Source organism: Durio zibethinus, chromosome 12, assembly GCF_047325235.1.
Source record: "Durio zibethinus cultivar Kanyao isolate XHJ-2024 chromosome 12, ASM4732523v1, whole genome shotgun sequence".
Lineage (NCBI taxonomy): Eukaryota > Viridiplantae > Streptophyta > Magnoliopsida > Malvales > Malvaceae > Durio > Durio zibethinus.
In genome coordinates this window covers 2,915,030-2,938,602 of record NC_143173.1, presented here as the reverse complement: position 1 = coordinate 2,938,602, position 23,573 = coordinate 2,915,030, and the positions used below count along the sequence as shown (strand labels likewise).

The 23,573-nt window shown below is 28.5% G+C and overlaps 1 protein-coding gene and 1 pseudogene across 1 annotated transcript; one reads left to right on the top strand and one right to left on the bottom strand.

Annotated features, from left to right (window-relative positions):
• Positions 1–11,168: 11,168 nt before the first annotated feature.
• On the bottom strand, positions 11,169–14,920 carry LOC111297481 (tubulin alpha-5 chain pseudogene; annotated as a pseudogene).
• A 5,342-nt stretch (positions 14,921–20,262) lies between these two features.
• On the top strand, positions 20,263–20,826 carry LOC149515578 (uncharacterized). The gene has a single exon (XM_089741724.1). It carries the CDS (start codon positions 20,263–20,265, stop codon positions 20,824–20,826), a length of 564 nt encoding a protein of 187 aa, XP_089597850.1.
• The last annotated feature ends 2,747 nt before the right edge of the window (positions 20,827–23,573 follow it).

Here is a 23,573-nt window from a genome sequence, read left to right as displayed (position 1 = left end):
TTGTTTTTTAGATTAGGTACAAATAGAGAATAAATGCAAATGTAAGTACTTCGTGTGAGACCTTTTATCAACAGAGATCTAAATTAACATTTAGTTGCATTTTTTACTAAAAAAAATTAACTACATTCTTTAATGTTAATATAATATATATTATATCTATGATATTTTTTGAATATTTTATTTTTCTTTGAATTTTATTTTATTCTTTATTATTTTTATTTTTTTAATCTCATCAAATTTTAATATCCAAAATTTATTTATAAAAATATCTATCCAAACAATTAATTCATTTTAGAGCACATTCATTTTAATTTTTTTTAGAATTTTAAAACTTTTCATACAAACCTACACTTGAGAACTTGTATAATTTGATATTGCATTTAATGTTACATCTTACTTACCTTGGCTAACTCGACTTTTGGCTCATATGTCTCTTTTTAAAGAGAGTTTTACCTTTAAAAAAAATCAAAATTTTGCATTATTAGGTTTACATTAATTTACATAAATAGTTATTTATTATACTTGAACTATGCAAAATTTATAATGATATCTTGTCAAGATTTGAAGATAATTTTTATAAACTTGATTTAATGGGCTACATGTTAATTAGATTAATTGACTTCACTAAACAGTTTGTAGTTCAATAAATGAAAGAAAATAATTTAAAAAGATTAATTTTTTTTTAATATTGGAGTTAAAGTCTAAAGTATTTGGATTCAAATTCAACTCTTATGGTATATCACAATGTCTCTTTTAACCGCTAATAAACAACAAACGATTTAAGATAGATTGGACAAAATTATGGAGTACTTGTCTTACTTCTTGAATTATCTTAAAAACTCTTGCACTAATGAATAACTAATTAATTAACAAATTTATGGTGGATAATAATAGTTGAGGTTAGTAAAACATATTATTATTATTATTAATTTAAAGCATATGCTTACTAGTGGTTAGACCATAACTATTAATGTAATTAAGTTATCAATTTCTTCAATTTTAATCATAATTACTTACAATTTTTTTTTTTTAGAAATATGTAGGTGTGCATTATAAGAAGTTATATTTTTTTTGAGTAAAAATATGCCATGTAAAAAAAAATTTGCCTAAAGAAAATAATGTAAAGACAAAAAAATAGTTAATCTGTTGTTTTGTTATGCCATATCATATTTGAGTTTAGTGTTATTTGGCATTGGTATATCTCACATGTAATATGTGATTTGTCATTAAACTTATGTTTTTTTTTTTCTAACATAGCAATCATTTTTAAATAAGAACTCCATGTCGATAATTAAAGTTTTAACACAAGAACTAGATTTAAAGTTCTTTTGATAATGTGGTGAGGGAGATTTTTATTGCACCATGATATCGTTTTATGATTGAATTCTTAAAAGTTCAATCATAAAACATAATTATAATAAGATAGAAGTTTCTTTAACCATGTTACCAAATAAGCTAGAATTGTAATTGACATATGGTGGATCAACTCTAGAAACTTTACTATTGATCATCACACTTTGGCTTGAGTGATAGTTTTGGGAAGTAGTTAGGTATGGCTGTCGTAGTGGTAACATTGCACCAAATCTTGTCATATTTAGCCTTTGAGATAGATATATATGGGGCTGAGTTGGAAACATTTTAATAAGATAGCAGCTGCTTTTGGAAGAACCCATCATAAGCAAAAATTTAGTGAAGAACTGAATATCCTTCTAGCCAGCTGAAAACTAGATGGGTAGGGATGATTTGTATGTGTAAGCTTCATGGCTTTTCACATCTTCTTTTTAGGTCATAAATTGATTTATATTCTTGCTCATTCTTTTTATTTCAAAGGCTTAATTTTTTACCATTCTCATTTGATAATTTCCACTTTCAGCATTTACAAAAAGATAAGATGGGCATTTTTAACCAAAAACTGAATAAATAAATAAATCTAAATAGCTTAGTCTTTACGAATTTTTGGATACATAAATGAGAAAGCTTAAAAAAGAGAATGAGATGAATTCCAATAGTAAATCTTTGTCCTTAAAACAATTCACTATATGTAATTATTAAAATTTATGAAATTAGAATGTTTTGACATACCTTATGCCACTATCTAGATTTTTTATATATATAATGTATATACCTTATTTAGTTAAAGGTCTAAGCTAATTGGACCCAACTTAATTTTAGGCCCAAACATCTAAACTAATTGGGCTTGGATTTGGTTCGAGCCCAATTATTTTTATTTAGTTATATTTTTATTTATTTATATTTTTATATTTCATATCTTTTATTTGCATTGATCCTGTTTATTATTTTGTTCTATTTATTTTTATATATTTTTATTATTTTATCTATTTTTTATTTTATGTTTATTTGTTTTACTTTTTTTTGGTTTGTTATCTTATCCTTAATCCTTAATTTTAATTATCTTATTAAGATAATTGATTATTTCACAATAAAAAAATGAAAAGAAAAATTGAAAGTTGGCTTGTTAATAAGCCAAGAAAACTTGAAGTTGATAATCCTCACTATGAGTTAATCTCAAATTAGGGATGTTAATCCAAACCTAATGGGGAACCCAATATTTTCCCCAAATAGGGATGGGTATAGGTATGAGTATTAAATTTTGGGGATGGGTATGATTTTGAAATACCTGTCAAGTATGAGGATGGGAACAGATAATATAGTACCCACTCCACACCTGTACCAAATATATTTATATATAATTAGTAAGTAAAATTTTTGTTAATATCATAAATTTTTATTTTAAATTAATTAGCTTTTAGGACTACATCTTTTTCACTATTTTATACTTTGATAAAACTAAAGTCGTTTCTTACTTTGCTCTTTTATTTTCTATAGAAATTCTTCTTTAATCTTTATTCTTTGGCTATCTAATAGGCTTCAAAAACTGAATTTGAAAAACTATGTGGCTCCACCTCAACTTGAGGAGAAACCTAAAGAATCCAAAGCTCTTGCAAGTTAAGAGTAAGCTTTCTTGTCACTCCCATTGTGTTTACTTTATATTCTTTATTCCTACTAATAAAATATACTATTTATCTAATCACATGAATTATTACACTTAGACTATTTTTTACCTAAAACATCATTGAAAAGTGATAACTAGTATGGTAACAATAGGAGACTAAAATATATGAGGAAGTCGGGACAAAATTGATGGATTTAACGCCTTTACATATTTGTGCCTGTTTCTACATTTGTTTCATAATGTAATTGAAAATTCCCCACTTTTTGTTACTTATATAATTTTGTATGTTCTAACCATCATGATTCATTAAGCAAAACCTTGGGATATTAATGAAAAAAAATGAAAAAGGTTAAGATCATAAACACAGAAAATATGAAAGACTTGATGTTTCAATGATGGCCAAAGAGGGTGTGGTCAGGTTTCAAGGTTTGAAAATCACTAAATTTTGTAAGCACCAAACAAAAAAAATATTAAAAATATCAAAAATATTATTATTTTTCTCAATGATTGATAATTGGGATGGAATGAATTTTTAAATAAAATTTTCTACTTGCATTACCTTTCTGAATTATGCTATAAAGTAAAAAAAAAAATCAAGTAGTCTTTTTTTTTTTAGTTTTAAAAACTTTTTATATGTACATGCTTTGAACTTTTAATTTTAATCAATTATTTTTTAGTCAATATCTTGTGATGAAGAGAATAATTTGAATTTATTGTGAGTTCAATTTGATCTTATTGAGATATACTAATTTCATAGAATGTAGTGATTTAATATTTTCAATATTTTATTTTTTTAGATACTGCTTTTATTTAGGCTAAAATGGAAAGTAACAGTTCATTAACTCTTATCAACTTGCCTATAGAGTCACCTATTGACGTTGATGATGATAAACCCAAAACTTTTATGTCAAACAAAGAGAAAGGAGATCCAACAATTGGTAAAAAAAAAATTGAAATATGAAGTTTGGCAGCATTTTAAAAAGATCAAAGTTGATGGAATTGATAAAACGGTGTGCAATTATTGCCACAAAAAGGCTTAGAGGAAAAAACACAAATGGAACAAACTACTTGCATCATCATAACAACATTTGTAAACATAGGCCTTATAGAAATGTAAGGCAACAAACATTGGTACAACAACAGTGGAAGGTAGATGAAAAAATGGCTACAAGTAATTACTATTGGGATATGGTTTACATGTGAGTAAAGAATTTCACATCATTAAAAAATCTAAATGAGATGTCCTATATATGCATGAAGGACCTAAGAACCTAATAGCTTAAGCTTTTGAGCTCAAATGATTTCTAACTTGTAGGGCTCTCTACTATGCTCTCATAAATTTCAAGTGTGATTTATCTCCCCAACAAGTATTATCAAAGCCAAAGTTACGTGTTAGAGTTCCATTGGTATTGATAGAGGGAGAATATTGGCAGATCGAATGTTAGATACGTCTATCAACTCTATATGCTTGAATATCGATATTAAAAGGTTTGACTTAGATGCAGCAAGTATATAATAATATGTAAAAAATAGAACACCTAAGTGGGCGATATGTTGAGTTAACCTAGAGTGTAAGTTTGAGGAAGCAATAAGACAACCTAGGTGACAAAGTTGAGTACTATGGCCTAGCCGAAAAAATGCACTAAAGATGTGAGAATGTTTGGCCCAAATAAGGTGTTGATAGAATTTACTCGTACGGAGGAGTTGAGATGGGACTTAATCAAAACTCACAAGTAAACGAGGGAGATTGTTGAAATATGGTTCACATATGAGTAAAGAATCTCGCATCATTAGAAAATTTGAATAAAATGTCCTATATATGCATGAAGGACCAAAGAACCTAATAGCTTAAACTTTTGGGCTCAAGTGGTGTCTAACATATATGTATAGGCTCTCTAGTGTGCTCTTATGAGCTTCAAGTATAGTTTATCTTCCCAACAATTATATATTTGATTAAGAATCTTCGAGAAATAACCTTGCTAGTATGATAATAATGCATGAATATCCAATTTCAATAGTTGAACATTTTGAGTTCAAAAAGTATTTAGCTACTTTTTAACCATTATTCAATATTCCTTTTCAAAATACAGTTAAAAGTGACATTTTGAAGATTTATGAATTTAAAAATCTAAACTATAGAGTTATAAGAGAAAAATTCAAGTATGACTGTAATAATTACGGATATGCAGACAACTTAAAACCAAAAAAAAAAAAGATTCATGATTGTTATGACACACTTCATTGATAACAATTGGGATTTGCAAAGTTTGGTTTTACTATACTTGGCTAAATACAACAATTTATTTTATAAGTATGTTTTGCCTTACTAGTCTTATACTTGTTATATTTGAATTTTAGGGTTATATTTGAATTTTAGGTTTGACTATGTGCTTTCTCCACGTATAGCAGTTGCTCTTTCCAATGAGTTACTAAATTGCTTATTTGATTGGAATATTGCAAAAAATTATCCACATTGACTGTTGATAATTGTTCTACTAATGATGCTATAATTGACATCTTTATGACCAAGCTCAATCCTAATTATCTTTTATTAGATGGAAAATTGTTTCACATGTGTTGTTATGTACATATTTTGAATTTGATTGTCCAAAATGGGTTAAAGGTTATAAGTGATGGAATAGAAATAATTAGGGATAGTGTTGGCTTTTGGATAGCCATACCAAAAAGGAAACAAACTTTTACAGAAAATATGAGACATTTGTACATTGATTCTTCCAAAACATTAGTCATTGATTGTAAGACTCGATAGAACTCCACATATTTAATGCTTAGTGTTGCTTTGATATATAATGATGTCTTTGATCATTTGTTACAATGAGAGCTTTTATATACTATTGTAATAACTAGACAAGATTAGATGCTAGGTAAAGAGATTTGTGAAAGGTTAAAAGTATTTTATAATGCCATTAATGCATTTTCAGGGAAAAAAATCCGACATCCAATGTTTTTTATCCATTGATGTGTGAGATCAAACTTTCTTTAAACACTTAGACTTCATCTCCTATTGAAACTATTAGAAATATGGCCATAAGTATGTTATATAAGTTTGATACATATTAGGAGATAGTTCATTGAATTGTGGGAATGGCTATTGTCTTTGATCCAAGATATAAACTGAAGTTGTTGCAATATTTCTTTCCCCAAAATTATTGAACATCAACTGATTTTGAGATTTAAAGGATTAGAAACCTTTGTTATGACTAGTTGAATGAATATCAAAGGTCTTCAAGACCTAAGAATATGTATTATGGAGATGGAGTTTCATCTAATGTCTCACAGGTGAATAATCTTATCAATCATAACTTTTTTGATGGATATGACTCTTTTGTTAGCAATTAAAATGATTCATTAGCTAAATCTAAGTTAGATCATTACTTGGAAGAGAAAGTTTTGCCCAGAACTTCAAATTTTTGATATATTATTTTGGTGGAAAAGCGGTGAACTTTATTACCCAACTTTACAAAAAATTGCTAGGGATATCTTGGCTATTCTGATTTTCACAATAGTTTCAGAATCTACTTTTAGCACTTGTGGATTGATGAGTCCTCATCATAATAGGCTTCATACAACTACTTTAGAAGTTTTAATATGTGCACAAAATTGGTTGTTAAAAGATATAGAAATTATTAAATTCAATTGAAAAGAATTAATGATTTCATTATTTTATTATATTATGTATAACTTTAAATGATATATTTTTTTAGGTCTATCTTCAAAAGAAAATGATGGATACTGTGGCACTATTCTTGATGATTCTAAAATTTAAAAAGAGTTGCAATAGGTATTTATTACATACATTGATAAAAAAAATTTTATGTATTAAGTTTAAATTAAATTGTTTAACACTATCATTATTATTATTATTATTATTATTATTATTATTATTATTATTATTATTATTATGATAAATGTTTCTTTTTATTTGATTTTCAATAGGTTTTTATGAAGTGTTTATGGGTCTATCAAGTGAAATTCTTAAGAAAACATTATTTGAATTATCATTTGTGCTAAACTTTTTTTATAAATTTTATTTGGTGAATTTCTATGATCTAAATTGGTATTTGCATTAGTGTGTGTATCATATTTTATTTAATATGTTTATTGTTAAGTTTTTACTTATTTTGAGGAATATTGAAATATTTAATTTTTTTAAAGAAATAGATACGTGGATTACCCATACCCTTTAAATACCTATGGTAATGAGGATGAAGATGAGGACAAATTATATAATTAGGGATGAAAATTGTTCTACTCTTCTTAAACTCGTTCCATTGACATTTCTATGTCAAAATTTCTAAGCTTGTGCTATAAATAGACCTAAATTCACAAAGCAAAAACACACAACAATCAAAGAGCAAATTAGAGGAAAACACCAAAAAACAAGAGAGCTTAAGCTGATTTCCCTTGCCATTGCTATTACCACCACAGCTCTATCACTAAATTTCAAGTCCTTTGCCATTGCCATCACTAACCACCCATCAGCAAATTCCTAGCAAAAACCATAATCTCCCAACCAAAACATAAACCAATTTTCAAACATCATCACCTAGAATTTGATTACACTTACACACTATCAGCAAAACACACAAAAGCAGCATTTAGCAATAACTTGGCAACTGCATTGAACTTCCAACCAACAATCACAAAGTCATTTTACAACAAGCATTTTTAACAAAGTTAACCTTTAATCACACACGACTAAGCCATTACACAAAACAAAAAAACCTAAGCCACAATTTTCATCCAAATCGAGCTTCATTTCAACCCAACCAATTCAAGAATACATAGGGAACAAATAAAGGGATTGAAAACTCGAATCAAGCTTAACCCAACAATTAGTGGCCAATTCATAGTTCATCAGTCACAACCATCTATAATCACCACCATAATAGACAAAAGCAATCAAACATTCACAATTACCTGACAACCAGCACAACAACTCGCTACCACCAAGACCAGAGTCATCGTCAAGCTTTAACGACAACTATTGTTACCATCCAATAGCCCAAGTTCACAACTTGAGATTTACACAACCAAAATATAAAAAAAAAAATAGTTCAACATAAAAAAATAGAAAAAAAAAAAGGGATTTATCTATTAGGTTTTGTGTTCAAAGTGTCTTAAAAATATTTAAGGCTTTAAAATCGACAAAGAGAAAGATCGAAGGAAAGGAAAAACATTCTTAAATTTAAAGGTCATTGGAGCGGTGAAAAGGTGAGATAAAACCATAACTTCAAACTCAAATTGACAAAAATCTAGCAAGTTTTTTAAGAAACTAGTTCAAAAATGTAAAAAAAGAGGTTGAAGCAAAATTTCTAGTGGATTTTAAAACGAAACGGTAGTTAGTGCTCGACAGCTGATGGTGGAGTAAAGCTGCTGGCATAGGGATGATTCACTGGTTTCTTGGAAATATAAATATCTGAAGGCTGTGTTTTAGAGTTTTTAAAATTTTGGGTTTTGTATTTGAGAGAAAAAGAAAGAATTTGAAAGGATGAGGAAAGAAAAAAAATTTTTGGTTTTATACATGGACAAAAAATGATGTCATTTGAAGCTCCAAGGAATCGAATTCTTTAACCTATTTTAGTGGTTCGCGCCTCAACCTAATAAGGGTCTGACCCAATTAATGTTAGGTTGATTTCCAAACCATTAAACCAAGCCAATTCCAAGCTACTCTAGCCGGTTTTTGTTCTTACAATCGAGCTTCAAATCTAGCTAAGCCGAGCCAACTCTTTTTTTAATTTTTTTTATTTACTTATTTTTAAAATAATTTTGGATGATTAAATAATCAGGAAAACTCATAGTAAGTTATTCTAATTTATAAATATATATAAATTAAGACTTCAATAAAATTTTGAAAATAAATTATAATTATCCGAAGATGAATTTAGAAATTATAATTAGTAAACTTTTAGATAAGAAAATTTTTTAAATTTGACTCCAAATTAAGGAAAAATTTAGATAAAGTTTCAATTACAATCATTTATATTTATTTTCAAATTACAAAAAAAAAATAATTTTACTAAAGTGAGTTAACAACTATTTTATAATGAGATTTTTAAAAATTTCAAATCGTAAATTTCACAAAAAAATTTATAAGTAATGAATTTCTCTAAATTTAACCCCAATAGTGAAATAATTTAAACAAAAATTTTAATAAAAGTAATTCCATTCCCTTTCAAATATAATAATAATAATAATAATAATAATAATAATAATAATAATAATATAACTTGTAAATTTGTTTGAAAATATATGATAATTATTTAACGATGAATTCCCAAGAAAAATCACAAATAGTTGAATTTCTATGAAATTGTTATGTGAAAGGCTTTTTTTTTTTTAAATTCAACCTAAATAGTGAAAGAATTTGGATGAGATTTTGAGCAATAATTGGCATTTTATTTTTGTTATAAAAATTAAAAAATAAACAATGAATAAAATGTGACAATAAAAATCTAAATGAATGATTTACCAAAATAAAGAAATATTTTTACCAAAATAACGAGTAAATTTCGTGGATAAAATTCTTAATAGTTGCAAATGAATGATTATCTAATGAATTTTTAGATGAGAAAATATTTCTAATTTTAGTTCAAATCATAGAAGAATTAGATATATTTTCAATAAAATAAAATTAAATAAAAATAAATAATTGATTAAGCTTTTTTCCTATGACGGAGCTTCTAAGAAAACAAATGGAATTGTTGAATGCTTTTGAGATAAATATGTATTTTTAAGAATTCTGTTAGATCGATGGAGAAATCTTAAAAGTTATATCTAATATTTAATAGTAAAGTTTAATTAAAGACTATTAGAATCATAGATCTTTAAGATAATTTAAAATTAAATATTATCGTCTTTTAGATGGACGTATAAAGGTGCTATAAACTTTTTCATAGATAATCGAATTTCCAAATTATGTTCTGAAATGTAGACAAAAAACTTTTTTAGAAGCCTAGATTAAGTTTAGGATGAGTATAAAAAATAAATTAATTAGGTGACCATTCACATTTAATAAAAAATATTGATGCTGACTTCTTAAGTTATAATTAGCGATAGATCTACGAATCTATACGTTATGAGATATAAAAAAAAGTCTCTCTCTGAAAATTAAATGCTAAAATTACAAATACTAAAATTTAAAATTTAAAATTATTAAATATCATTTTTCAAAAAAGGATATGAATCAATTTTATTAAGTTATCAAGCCTTAAGTTCAATATAGGAGGGCATTTCTATAAATGATTTCAGAATGAACTCACAAAATTAACTATATTTGTATATGAACTCGAAACTTGTCTACTACACATCATAAAAGAATTCTAACTGAACAAAATAAAAAGAAAGCATGATTAATATGTCTCTAAATATTAATTCCCCATTGAATTGATTACAATAATGTGCTGTTGTACCAAATTTGGATTTGTAAAAAAATTCTTATTTACAGGAAATAGACTTGAGTTTTTCATACTGGTTTGCACTATTGGGTAACCAATTTGTGGATTTGGAGAAAGAAAATTGGTGGCGGCGTCGTGCGTCCACCTGATTCTTGTGGATAAAACGAAGTTAATACCTTTTCTGATCCTTTCTAAGTAAGAAATATATGACATTATGATTATTAGGACCTCCAAATGAGAAAACAAGTTGCTAAATCTTTGAACATTGTAACAATATTTGTGTCCAAATCAATTATTGTTTATGACTGGAAGAGTTATATATATCTTTGGACACTATTATAAGGATCTTCATTTTAGTCTAGATGTTTATAATAATGATTTGATGGGATTAAGCCTGACATAATTGTTTATTCTTCATTATTTAAGCAATTTTGATTACAGAACAAATTTCCCATGTGCTCTAGATATTTTCTAGTTGCTCATCTACATGCTATATCTAGACTCTAATTTTGTGGGAAGATGCTACTGATTCAATTGAATTTTAAGGCATGGCTTAAGGCAAAAGCTTTATCAGACGTTGAAATGGACCGTATCCCATAGGACAGAAACTATAAATTCTCACTATACTTAAAACCACCCACGTTCAGAGCCAAGACATAAAAAGGTAGACAAATTCAACAGATGAAGTATATGGACAAATTTACAATAATAAAAACTGAAATGAGTTGAGGAACATGATAGACCATTAGCTGCTGCTTTCATGAAATACAGATCTGCTAATCTTCTAGTTCTTCTTCATCTTCGGCACCTTCTGCTCCAACTTTCTTATAGTTTTTCTCTGGAGCAGCAAGATCTTCACGGGTTTCAGAGAATTCACTTTCCTCCATTCTTTCACCTACATACCAGTGAACAAATGCTCTATTGGCATACATGAGATCAAACTTGTGGTCAACTCGAGAGAAAACCTCTGCCATAGCTTTGTTATTGCTGATCATACACGCTGCACGTTGTACCTTAACAAGATCACCCCTTGGTACCACTGTGGGTGGCTGATAGTTAATACCACACTTGAAGCCAGTAGGGCACTTGAAACAAAAGATGCGTCACAGTCATTCAGATAACAAACCGTTGGCAACATCAATGTTTTCCACTTGCCGAAATCTATGTAATAATGACAATCAGATTGCTTATACATAATGTCTAAGGATCTTCTACAGATATCGTACATAGTTTCATTGTCAAGAAGCACAGCGATATTTGTGTTCAAGGCGAGAGAATAAATTGAGTGCACGCTATTGTAAGGTTCCACAACTGCAGTAGAAACCTGCACAATTGGGGATAATTGTTCAGTGAATTGCACACGCATAACAATTCAAGCATACGGAAAAAAGAAACCTGTACTTTTCCTTGAAGTCTTCAAGGAATTTAGAAAAGAAGATGATTTCCCAATTAAATAAAAAAAAAAGAATGAGAGGGATTTCATTCCCTAATAAATAATTTTGAATGAATGAGTTTATATATAGTTTAGTTGATAATTTAAGGTAAATTGATGGATAACTACATCCATTAAAAATATTCATGATCAAAAGATTATGAACTATTAAAAGAAAATTTTGTATAAATATAAGAGGATGCTTTCAGTAATTGTTTTTATTATTTTATGAAAAGGATTTTTTTAAAACTAAAAACATGTTGTAATGTAGGTTTTATTATTATTTTACCTTTCTTGAATTAACCGTTTATAAATATATATTTCTTTTACTTTTAAAATCTAAACTAAAATCATTCCCAATAACCTCTCAAATATAGCTTTCTCTCTCTTTTTGTTTTTATTTTATTTTTATAAAATAGATTGTAATCTAAAACTAAAATTCGATTAGCAGTTGTCTACTAAACATTTTTTAAACATAATTAAAATATTATTTAAGAAAAAATGTATTTAATATATTATTTTTCTTAAATTAAAAAAGTAATTTTTTAAAGATTATCTAAATCAATATCATTACGCATAATTAACATTTTCTCATAGAATATAACAAAAAGAGTATATGAAATTTTAACTTAAACTCCCTTTCCTTTTGTCCTTGTTTGGAAGTTTTTTATCATATGGAAGGAGGAGTGTGGGACTCAATTTTGTTGGCCAGGGGGACCTTAAATTTAATGCCTACTCAATTGATTAACCTTTAAAGGAGGTACAAAAAGAAGAATGCTTACTCGGTCAGAGAAAGATGACACATCTATTGTATTTATTTTATGTTTAAATTCGAATGAAATATATACATTTTTTATTTTAGATCATTTAGTGTTTAGTAGTCACTTTAAATTTAATTAAATCATAGTCGAATTTTATAAAAAAAACAAACCTTTTTAACGTTTGTTTTTTTTTATTTATAAAACTTATAACTAAAAATTTATTTAAAGAGAATCGAACTCTTTAACCATTTGTATTATAAAAAATGCATTATATATAAATCCTTCCATTCATATTCTCGTTTTGACCCTTTTTCTTTGCTTTTCCTTCGGCATGACATAAATGACAAGATCCTTTTTAGGATAAGAATTCGTTGGAATGTTTTTTTTTTTTTTTAATTATAACATATAAAATATAAAAAGTATTGGACTATAATTTATATTATCATATTAAATATGTTTTTTTAATTGATATATAATTTTTATTAAAATTTTCAATTATATTTTTTTTATAATTTTCATATTATTTCACTATTTAAGTTTAAAATTACTTAATTTAATTTTTATTTGCAAAGATTTGCCATTTGTTAAAGTAAACTTCTTTTTTAGAGAGAAAAATTTGAGGGCAACTACTCCTATCACAATACAAGGTTAAATTTAAAATTAAACTCGAGGGAGACCTGTGCTTTGCTGTTGGCATGGTTTCTACCATAGATATTCTTGGGAAAAACAACAATACCCACGCACAGCAACCACACACAAAATAACAAGCTCAAATCAAGAATAAAAACACACAAATATATTTGGTTCGGCCCAACTCAAAATGACCTACTCCAAACCAAATCTACTATCAAATAAATCTTTACAATTGTGAGACTTTTAGAATGAGAAAAGTCTCCTAAAACTCCTTACTCAAAACTTAACCCAAAACCCAATTACACACTTTAATAGCCTACTCACTTAGCTATTCTCTTGGTGTCTAACTCTCTGGGGTTACTAAACTAAAACCAAAACATCTTATTTATAAGGGTGGACCCTTTATACCTTTACTAAACTCCCAATGTGTGATACAAGACAAATTCAAACTTACTTAACTTTCGATGTGGGATTCTGAGATTCAAGGCAAATCCCAACAAATCTTCCCTTGACTTGAATCTCCAAACACTTCAACAGTATCTGCAAAGCTAACATGCTTACCTTTCTTCTTTTCTTTCATCACAGGCATTCCAGCAACTGAGCTTCCATCAAACATGTACAAGTGATTGACCCTATTCCCTTGTAGAATCACACTACCATTCTTGTACACTTTTAATCAATCATTACTACCATAATATGTGTACCCCCGAGAAGCTAACTCACCCAAAGTAATCAAATTGTAGTGACAATTTGGTACATACCTTACATGACGAAGTGTCCTAATAACACCATTGTGAGATCTAAGACGAACAATCCCAATGCCTTGAATTTGCACCTTTTCTTTGTTAGCAATCACAATATCCCCATACTTTTCATTCTCATTCAATTCCACAAAGTAGCTTCTATCATTGCAAACATGAACTGTAGCAGCTGAATCTAAAACCCAACCTTTATCACTTTTCAAAGTCTAGGTCTCATCCACACAAGTTGTCAAAACAACATCATCATCATCAGACAAGACAGCAGCAGTATCACTCTTTTCTTCATCTGATTTCTTCTCATCATTCGTCCTTTTGAAAACAGTCATATCCCTTCTCAGCTTCCTGCAGCGCACTTGGATATGTCCCTTCTCACCACAATAATAACATTCTACATCACTGTAATCTCTGTCTCTTGACTTAGATCTCCATCTTGATCCATCAATCCTCTTTTGAATCCTCCCTCGATCAAAACCCTCTACAGCTAGTGTACTCCTCCCAGGTGATGAGTTCTGAGCTCCCATAAACTTTTCATTCTCACGCAACAGGGCAGTCACATCATCCAACTTCAAAGTAGACCTGCCTACCAACACAGTCTGAACTAAAGGCCTATAAGACTTGGGCAAAGATGACAGCAAAATTAAAGCCTTCTCTTCATCTTTTAACTCATCAACAGAAATCGCTAACAATTGAGAAACCAATTTATTAAACTCATTCAGGTGATTATGAAGACTCATACCTTCTTCCATCTTCAGAGAATACAGATCCATCTTCAAACATAATCTATTAGTCAACGACTTCGAAGCATAAATACCTTCAAGCTTATCCCACAAACTCTTCGGAGTACTCTCAGTCAACACATTGTATTTTACCTCTGGAGCTAGCGCCAATCTAATAGTACTAACGGCTTTCTTCTGAATCCTATTCCAATTAGCCTCAAACATTTTTTCAGGCTTACTACTCTCTAATGCTTGATCCAACCCTTGTTGTACTAACAGATCTTGAATTGTACTTTGCCATAACATAAAATTACTCTTTCCATCAAATAACAGAATCTCAAACTTAGGCATAGACATACTAGACATACCTTCTTCAGACATCTTCAAACACTGCTTCACGATCTCTTGGACCCACGAACCTCGAACCTCACTCTAATACCACTTGTTGGGAAAAACAACAATACCCACGCGCAGCAACCACACACAAAATAACAAGCTCAAATCAAGAATAAAAACACACAAATATATTTGGTTCGGCCCAACTCAAAATGACCTACTCCAAACTAAATCTACTATCAAATAAATCTTTACAATTGTGAGACTTTTAGAATGAGAAAAGTCTCCTAAAACTCCTTACTCAAAACTTAACCCAAAACTCAATTACACCCTTTAATAGCCTACTCACTTAGCTATTCTCTTGGTGTCTAACTCTCTGGGGTTACTAAACTAAAACCAAAACATCTTATTTATAAGGGTGGAACCCTTTATACCTTTACTAAACTCCCGATGTGGGATACAAGACAAATTCAAATTTACTTAACTTTCGATGTGGGATTCTGAGATTCAAGGCAAATCCCAATAGATATATCATTTGAGCAACATAAGAATAACTGTATCATAGTTTATAAGTTCATAATAGCATCATGTAAATTTAACTTAAGCATACATGGCATGCATACATAGTTTTTTTCACATGTATTTTGTGTACGATCTTCATGCCTTAAGCATCGCTTAAAGTAAATCTTTATGTTTGTTGAAAATAGTTTAACAAAGTTTAGTTTGATTAGGATTTTCTGAATTATGATCAATTATTGAGTAGAGTCTGATCAATTGTGTTAGGATTCCCTAAATAAAATTTTAATAGGATCAAGATTTTTTAAACAAAACTTAGGACCTTGAATAAAATAATCTAAAATTTAATTATGATTGTTTAGAATTATGTATCTTAGTTAAAAAGTTACTTCGTAATTAACTTTTAATTTTGATAAATTAGTTAAGGAAGGTTTTTTATTCTTATAAATTTGAAGTTATGTTTAGAGTTAAATGTGTGTTGTTTAGAAAATTACAATACATTTTGAGAGAATGTGAGAGAAAGTTATTAGATGTAATGAGTTTTGGATATGAGAGATTGTCAAAGAAATAAAAAAGAATTGATGATTATAATTTTGAAAGTTTGTTTATGAAATTTTAAAAAATTTTGGCTAAAATAACAAAAATCTCTTAATTTTATCATTTTATTTTGATAAACCGTTATACTTTTATTACATTTAAATAAATTGTTGAATTTTAATTTGTACTTAAATAAGTCTTTAACTTTTAATTTATACTTAAATAATCTTTAATTTATACCTAAATAAACCCTTAATATAAATTAATTTTTGTTTGAAATAAATATTTATTTGAATATAAATTAAATAATAAAGATTTGTTTAAGTACAATAAAAATATAAAAACCTATTTGAAAAATTAAAATAGTTAAAGAATTTTTTAATAATTTAACCTAAAATATTTTCAAAAGGAAAAATTCGTATTCTTTGTTTGGTTACTTTTGCTTGTTTGATTGTGTATTTAATTACCCACAAGGGGAAGGCCATAATGGACTCATGGGCCAAGGTGAGATTAAATCGAGTCAAGTCAGTTCAATCAAAGGGTTCAGTTTGGATCTGCCACATTCCTTTCTTTTTTTTTTTTTCATCATTTCTTTCCTTTTTTTCTCTTATCCTCTTCTTTTCTTTCTTTTCCTCTACTTTTGCCAACACCAAGACTAAGCCTTCATCTCAGCCGTTAGTCATCGATGTCACCCCTCTTTTTTTTTTTTTTTCCTTTTCGTTCTTTTTTCCTTTTTTTTTAAAAAAAAACCTAAAATCCTTCCAAATTACCCAAATTGAAACCTTTTTCGCCTTTTCTTTTCTTTTTTTTTTTTTTGTTTTTTGGCACTGTTGTTTCCTAAAAGGATAAGATTTGTTTCTTTTTTAATAATTTTTTTTTGTGTATTTTATTTGTGGTTTTAGGCTTGTAAAATAAGGGCTATCAGGGTTGTTTTGGACTCATGTGGTGGTGGTTGATAATTCAAAAATAGGTTTCAGTAGTGAGAAATTGTGAGTGAAACTGGTCAAATGGAGTTTTATGGTTTGTAAGGGACTGGATTGTCATGACCAGGGGTAGGAAATGTAGGCTGAAGGAGGTTTGGTTGGTGAATAATGAAAATGTTAATGTCACAACAAAATTGATTTTTGATCCTCTCAAGATTACTTTTATATACAAGTATAAATATTTAAAATTTTGCTCATTTTAAATTAATATATTATTTTATCTAAGCTTATGTTTGGATTAAGATAAAAGGAGAGAAAGGAAAAGAATGGAAAGGAAACAAATGTAAATGGGAAATCCTTTTCTTTATTTGTATATGATATAAATAAAAATAAAGGAAAGGACGGTATGCTTAACTCCCTTTGGTTTTTCTCAACTTTTTTTGTATTTTAATTACTCCTAATTAGAGGAAAAGGAAGGGATAAGAAAAGAATAAAATTTTTAAAATATAAAATGATTATTATATCTTTATTAATTTCTCCAAATTAAAAGTGTATGATTTTTAACTCTAAAATTAGATTAAGAATATAAAACATAATTTACCAATAAATTTATTGTCTCTAATTTTTTTTTTTTTTATGAATTCTATAAATTTTATTAATGATTATTTTTATGAAGAAATAAAGAAAAATTAATACGTTAACACAAACATATAAATATTATAGTAAAAATAAAAATTATCAAAGATTATAATTGAAAAAAAATAATATAATAAATCATTTCCTTTTCTTTTCATTATTTAACCAAACAATGTTTGTTATGATTCTTTTATTTTTTTATTTCATTAATTTTAGCTATCCAAACAAATAATTGATATCTCCTTTCCTTTTCTTTACAAAAATTCTATTCTTTTACTTTACTTTCTTTTTTTTTTTTTTCTTTTACTAACGTTTATCCAAATATAACATAAATAAAAACTAAAATTCATAGAGTAAAAGACACACACCCTTATATAACATAAAAGAATAAATAAAATGCCCACATGACTTTTTTTAAAAAAATTTTTCTATCCAAGTAAGGGGTGTAAATGATATATTAGTACTTGTAAGTTACTCGAATTCGATTTAAATAAGATTCGAATTCGGCTCGATTATTATCGAGTTGAGCTCGAGTGCGAGTAGCTCGACTCATTCATCGAGCCAAATTCAAGCATTCTTATACTCGGTTCGAATAATTTGTGAGTTTAATCGAGCTTTTATATTTAAATATATTTTTATTATTTTAATTAATAAAATTTTTTGAATTTGAGCTCGAGTACAAATAATCGAGCTTTTTTCGAATATAAGAATTGAGTTTATTTTTACATATTAATAGAACCTAATCGAGTAAACAAATAGCTCGATTTCTATTTTGAGTTGAGCTTGAGCTAGAAAAATAAAAATCGATTAAGTTCAAGCTGAGTTTCGAACTTCGAATTTCGAATTAAGTTTGAATACGAACTTAATATTGTATCAACTCGAACTCGATCGATTACATTCCTATACACTCCTAATTCAAATGAGATAAATAATTTACTTCACTCTTACTTTTTCTCACTTGTATTAAACTCCCTCCACTTTAAATTAAACGCCGGCATGAATTTTAATTTTTTCACCTTCGAGCATGTCCTTGTCTAGCATGTTAATGGTAATTTGATATAATAACTTTTATATTTTACAAATATTTAATATATAAATATTATATAAATACATAAATTATCATATTTATTAAAAATTTTAATATTGTTAAGAAATTATATGTTCCTTTTAGCTAGCGCTGTTGAATTTTTTTTATTTTTTATCTACTGCCAAAAAATGTTTTCCCCTTTCATCCATTAGAAACAAGCAGTGTCCCATGCAGGTTTCTCTTTGTTTGTTCAATATGTTTAATTGTATACTACATTATGACAGTGGGGTAATTCTATTTTTCCTATTCATAAACATTTCATCCTTTATTGAAATTGCATGATTTCCATCTTTATGATTTTTTTTCTCAAACTTCTTACTGTATTTCCTTGCACTAAAACCATGAAGAAGCTTAAAATTCTAGGCTAATATAAAGAGAAAACATTAGATTGTGGCGGCTATTGGAAAGCTAAAGCTTTCTTTTTTGACATTCTCTTCATATATCGATCATATCTTGAAATGTCTATGGGTTTAATTTATTGAACTTTCAAGCAAATCAATGTCTCCCAAACAAGTGATGCGAAAATGCGCATTAAATAAAGGAGTGGTTGGATTCATTGACCAAGTCTCCCGGCAATGACATTGACTTAAAGCTAATGGCTATAAAGGTGTTTGATTAGTTTAGTATTTGTGAACCAACAAAACTGCTACATCTCTTTATCATAAAACTCTAATATGATAATGTAAAATATGAAAACGGGCATAAAAAATGAAAATAATATGAATTAAAATTTTAATAAAACTTATATATTAATTTAATATAAAATAATTTAATAATTTTTTATTTGAGATATCTATACATTTTTGTCATAAAAACATTTGATGGGCTTTTTATTTTAGTTTGAGTGGATGGAAAGAAAAATTTTTTAACATAAAAATAACTTTTAAAATGACATAATGAGTTGATGTGAACATAGATAAAATTTTTAAGAAGGCTTACGAGGTATTTTATGTTCATACAGATAAATTTTATAAATTTTAATGTGTTTTTTTATTATTAATTATTATTTATTATTATAAATTTATTATCACATATTATTTTTATGTAAATTTTAATATGTTTTTTTTTTCATTGTTAAATGTTATTTATTATTATAAATTTGTTATAATAAATTATTTTTTATATTATTCTATTTGTTGCTTCACACTCCATACTACAATGTTGACTGATAAAGACCTTTGACAAAGATGGGTTCATGTATCTCTAATAATGGAATGACTGACTATGAGAGGAGAACCGGTGGGCTTTTTTCATGTTGACCACGACGGTAGGGCCACTGTGCTCCATTGCTCTCTCACTCACTATTGCTTAGTTTACTTAGAGCTCTAGCGTCAGCATTTTCATACTTTCTTTCAAGGAACGAAACAAAAACTGTTCGATTCTCCAAGAAAGAGAAAGAACAAAACTAAGCTTCAGGAGAGCCACTATGGCCACCGATTCCATTTCCACTCAACTCTGCCTCCTAGGGAACGAAAACTATTAGATTCTCCCAGAAAGAGAAATAACAAAAACCATGGCTCTGGAGAGCCACCATGTCGAATGATTCCAATTCCACTCAGCTCCGTTTCCAAATGCTCGATGACATTTTGGGCCTTGACTTGGAACAATTCGAAATCCTCATCTGTCAACTGATTTTTAAGGACGAAGACCAGGTTTCCCAAGCCAAATCTCTCTTCTCTCTCGCTAGAAGGTTTCGTCTTAATTCACTCTCACTCGCTCTCTCTCGACTTCTCTTCTCTTCTCTACCTAAGTTCAGTACCCAAGCCGCCTTACATCTCGGTGAAATTTTCACCTTCCACATTTTCTTCCTGGACAAAGCCACACTTGATACCCTCAAATCAGCCCTTCTATCTGCTTTCGAAAATGAATTGTTAAAATTAAATGTTGATAACCTCCTCCAAATCATCTTTGACTTCCATGCCACTAGCAGTTGGCTGGAGCTATTGCTGTTCCTGTTCGAGTGTGTGAATTCTCAAAGTACCAATCTTCAAGAATATGTGCTTTTGGTTTTTAAGAGGTTGGTTCAAAAGTTAGATGGCAATGCTGCCCTAATTCCTCATTTAAACACTTTTCAAGAAATTTTTGAAGTATGTTAGGGCAATTATTGGAGTTGGGATGTTAAGATTAATGCTTTAGATGCTTCAATTAGTTTTGTTTAGTTTATTCCAAACCAGAATGATCCTAATAGGTTTAATTATTTATTGCGATTGATGATGAGCACTTTGACTGAGGCTCTGAATTCAGGATTAGAATCATAGATGGAGGACTCTTTGCAGTTGTCAATCAAATTAGCAGAAACTGACCCAGTGTTTTTTAAGATGCAATTAGAGAAAGTATTGCGTTTAATGTTGAAGATCACAGTTGATGATAGTTTAGAGGTACACATTAGACATTCAGCAATTGAATTCCTGATTGCATTGGTGGATAAGGCTCCAAGAATGATAAGCAAGGAGCCACGATTTATAAAAAAGTTGTTTGATGAGTTCATGTATATGTTATTTGATATTGAGAATGTGGATGAGGAAGAGCATGGGGTTGACAATTTTTGGGGGACGACTGATTATATAGTAGCTAAAAAATATTTAAATAAGTTGTCTATTTTGAAAAAAATGATCTTTCAGTGGGTTCTACGCTTTTTTTCATATTTGTTGGGTACTTCTATATGGCAGCAGTGGCATGCTGCACTCATTGCTATTCCAAAAATTGCTGAAGGCTGTTTTGAGGTTTGAAGTTACATTTGTAATTGATTTGATCATATTTAATGTTCTATATCAATTTATTATAGATCAGCAATTTATTTCGCTTGTTATTATCGTAGAGTTCATGTTATATGTTCTGCTCTTGATTAATTAAATTTAAGACTTGCTTCATTTGTTAATTATTATTGGTTGGATGAAAGAGTTTATTTTGATAAGATTGCTAACATGTTTTATTCACTTCAAAGGTTTGAAAATGCAATAATTAATTTGATTAGATTTGATACATATATACAATATATATATATATATATTGTTTATTCTAGATGAGTATTTATGCATTTCTTGTATTTGATGTAAAATAGTTTCTCTGTTGTTAATCTAATAAAGAATTCCTTTAGACGTGCTTATTGGTTTGGAGGCAGAGCTAATTATGAGAAGATTGCTCTTATGTTTCATTTACTTCCAAATAAGTTTCACTTATGTTTTTACCATGTTTGTGTAGATGATGCTAGAAAATCTGGTAGAGGTAGTGCCAATGGTTTTGGAGTCAATAAATGATTCACATCCTTGGGTTCAATTGGCAACTATTAATGCTATTAAACAGTTGTTTGTGGGCTTATGTCTGAAGTTGCAATACTTATATCATGAGATAATTGTAATCACATTAGTTGAAGTCATGAATGATGACCTAAGTCCTAAACTACAGGTCTGTGCTCCCATTAGCATTTGATAAGCTTTTACCATTGTTACTATTGAGTTTCCTCTCTATGATTTTCTTTACTGTTAATTTGTTGCATTTCTATATTTATATATGGTTATCAACTTTCTTGTAAGGGGAAAATGCTTGGTTGTTGTATTTTATTCTATTTGTCTTCTTTATGTTATAGCATATGCATTCAATGATAGTTAGACGGTAGCTTTTCATATTTGTCAATTATTCATTTTTCATTCACACCACTTAGTTGATGTTATTTGCTTTCTAACACTCGTGTAATTTGCAAATACATAATCAAGATATTATGCAATAACATTTGAATTTTCTTAAAATTGTTCATGCAATCTTTAAATATTTGAGCCTTTCCTTGGGTTAGGACTTAGGATTCAACCAGTTAGGGATATTAGATGGAACACATGAAAATAGGCAAAGGAAGAGAAATATTGTTGTTTACATGTTAATGTGATGTGGTGTAAGAGATGTAGATGGTGAGAGTCGCTAAGAGAATAGTTATCATTACAAGCATTGGTTATTTTACATACATTTTAAGCAAAATTAAAATGAATTTTCTTATCCATTCGAGTGTTATGTTCTTGATTGTGCTGTCCTAGAATGAATAGTGATAATATGTATTCACTTCTGACACCACAAGTTAATTATGGGAGTCTCCAACAACTATCCAAGACCAATAAACATGCCTTACTGGTTAAATACTTATTTCTGTTTTGGTTTTTTCTTCTTTTCATTTTCTAATCAAAATTGTTTAGGAAAGTTAAGCATTGAAATAACCAAATTGGTGAATGTATTAGTTACAGATCTAATAATATAGTATGTAAAAAAAAGTTTAAATAGTGTCATAGAAAATATACTACTGAAGTTTGAAATGTTTACTCACTTATTCCTCCCCTCGCTAACATGAAGAAGAATCGAATTTTCAGTTTTTGGGATCTTTATTGATGCACAATGTTTGGTAAATGTTCTTCATAAGTAATTATGTGTTCTAAAAGCAATAGCATGGTAGCTTATAGTGATTCATCATTTTTATCTTATTTCTTCATTTAGTTGTTTGTAAACTGTATTTTTGTAATCATGTTTGTTTTTTTTATGACATAGGCCCTTGTAACTTCAGTGGTCTTCAGTTTCATCAGAAATGCCAGTGAACAAATCCTAGATTTTTATGAGGAGACGATGTGATCCAAATTCCTTAAATTTGTTAGCGTATATAATCTCTTACTTGAATATGGCATTTGTTTTTGAGAAATTATTTTGTTACTGAGTTATGGAAAAAAATTTTAAACTATGGCATAAGATGCAACTATCATCAAATTTATACTCGAAACATGAGTTGTCCCTTGCACTATAGACTATACTTTGTTTTCTTAATCCAATTACTAGCATTCTTTCTCCTTTTTAACTACTCATCTTCAAT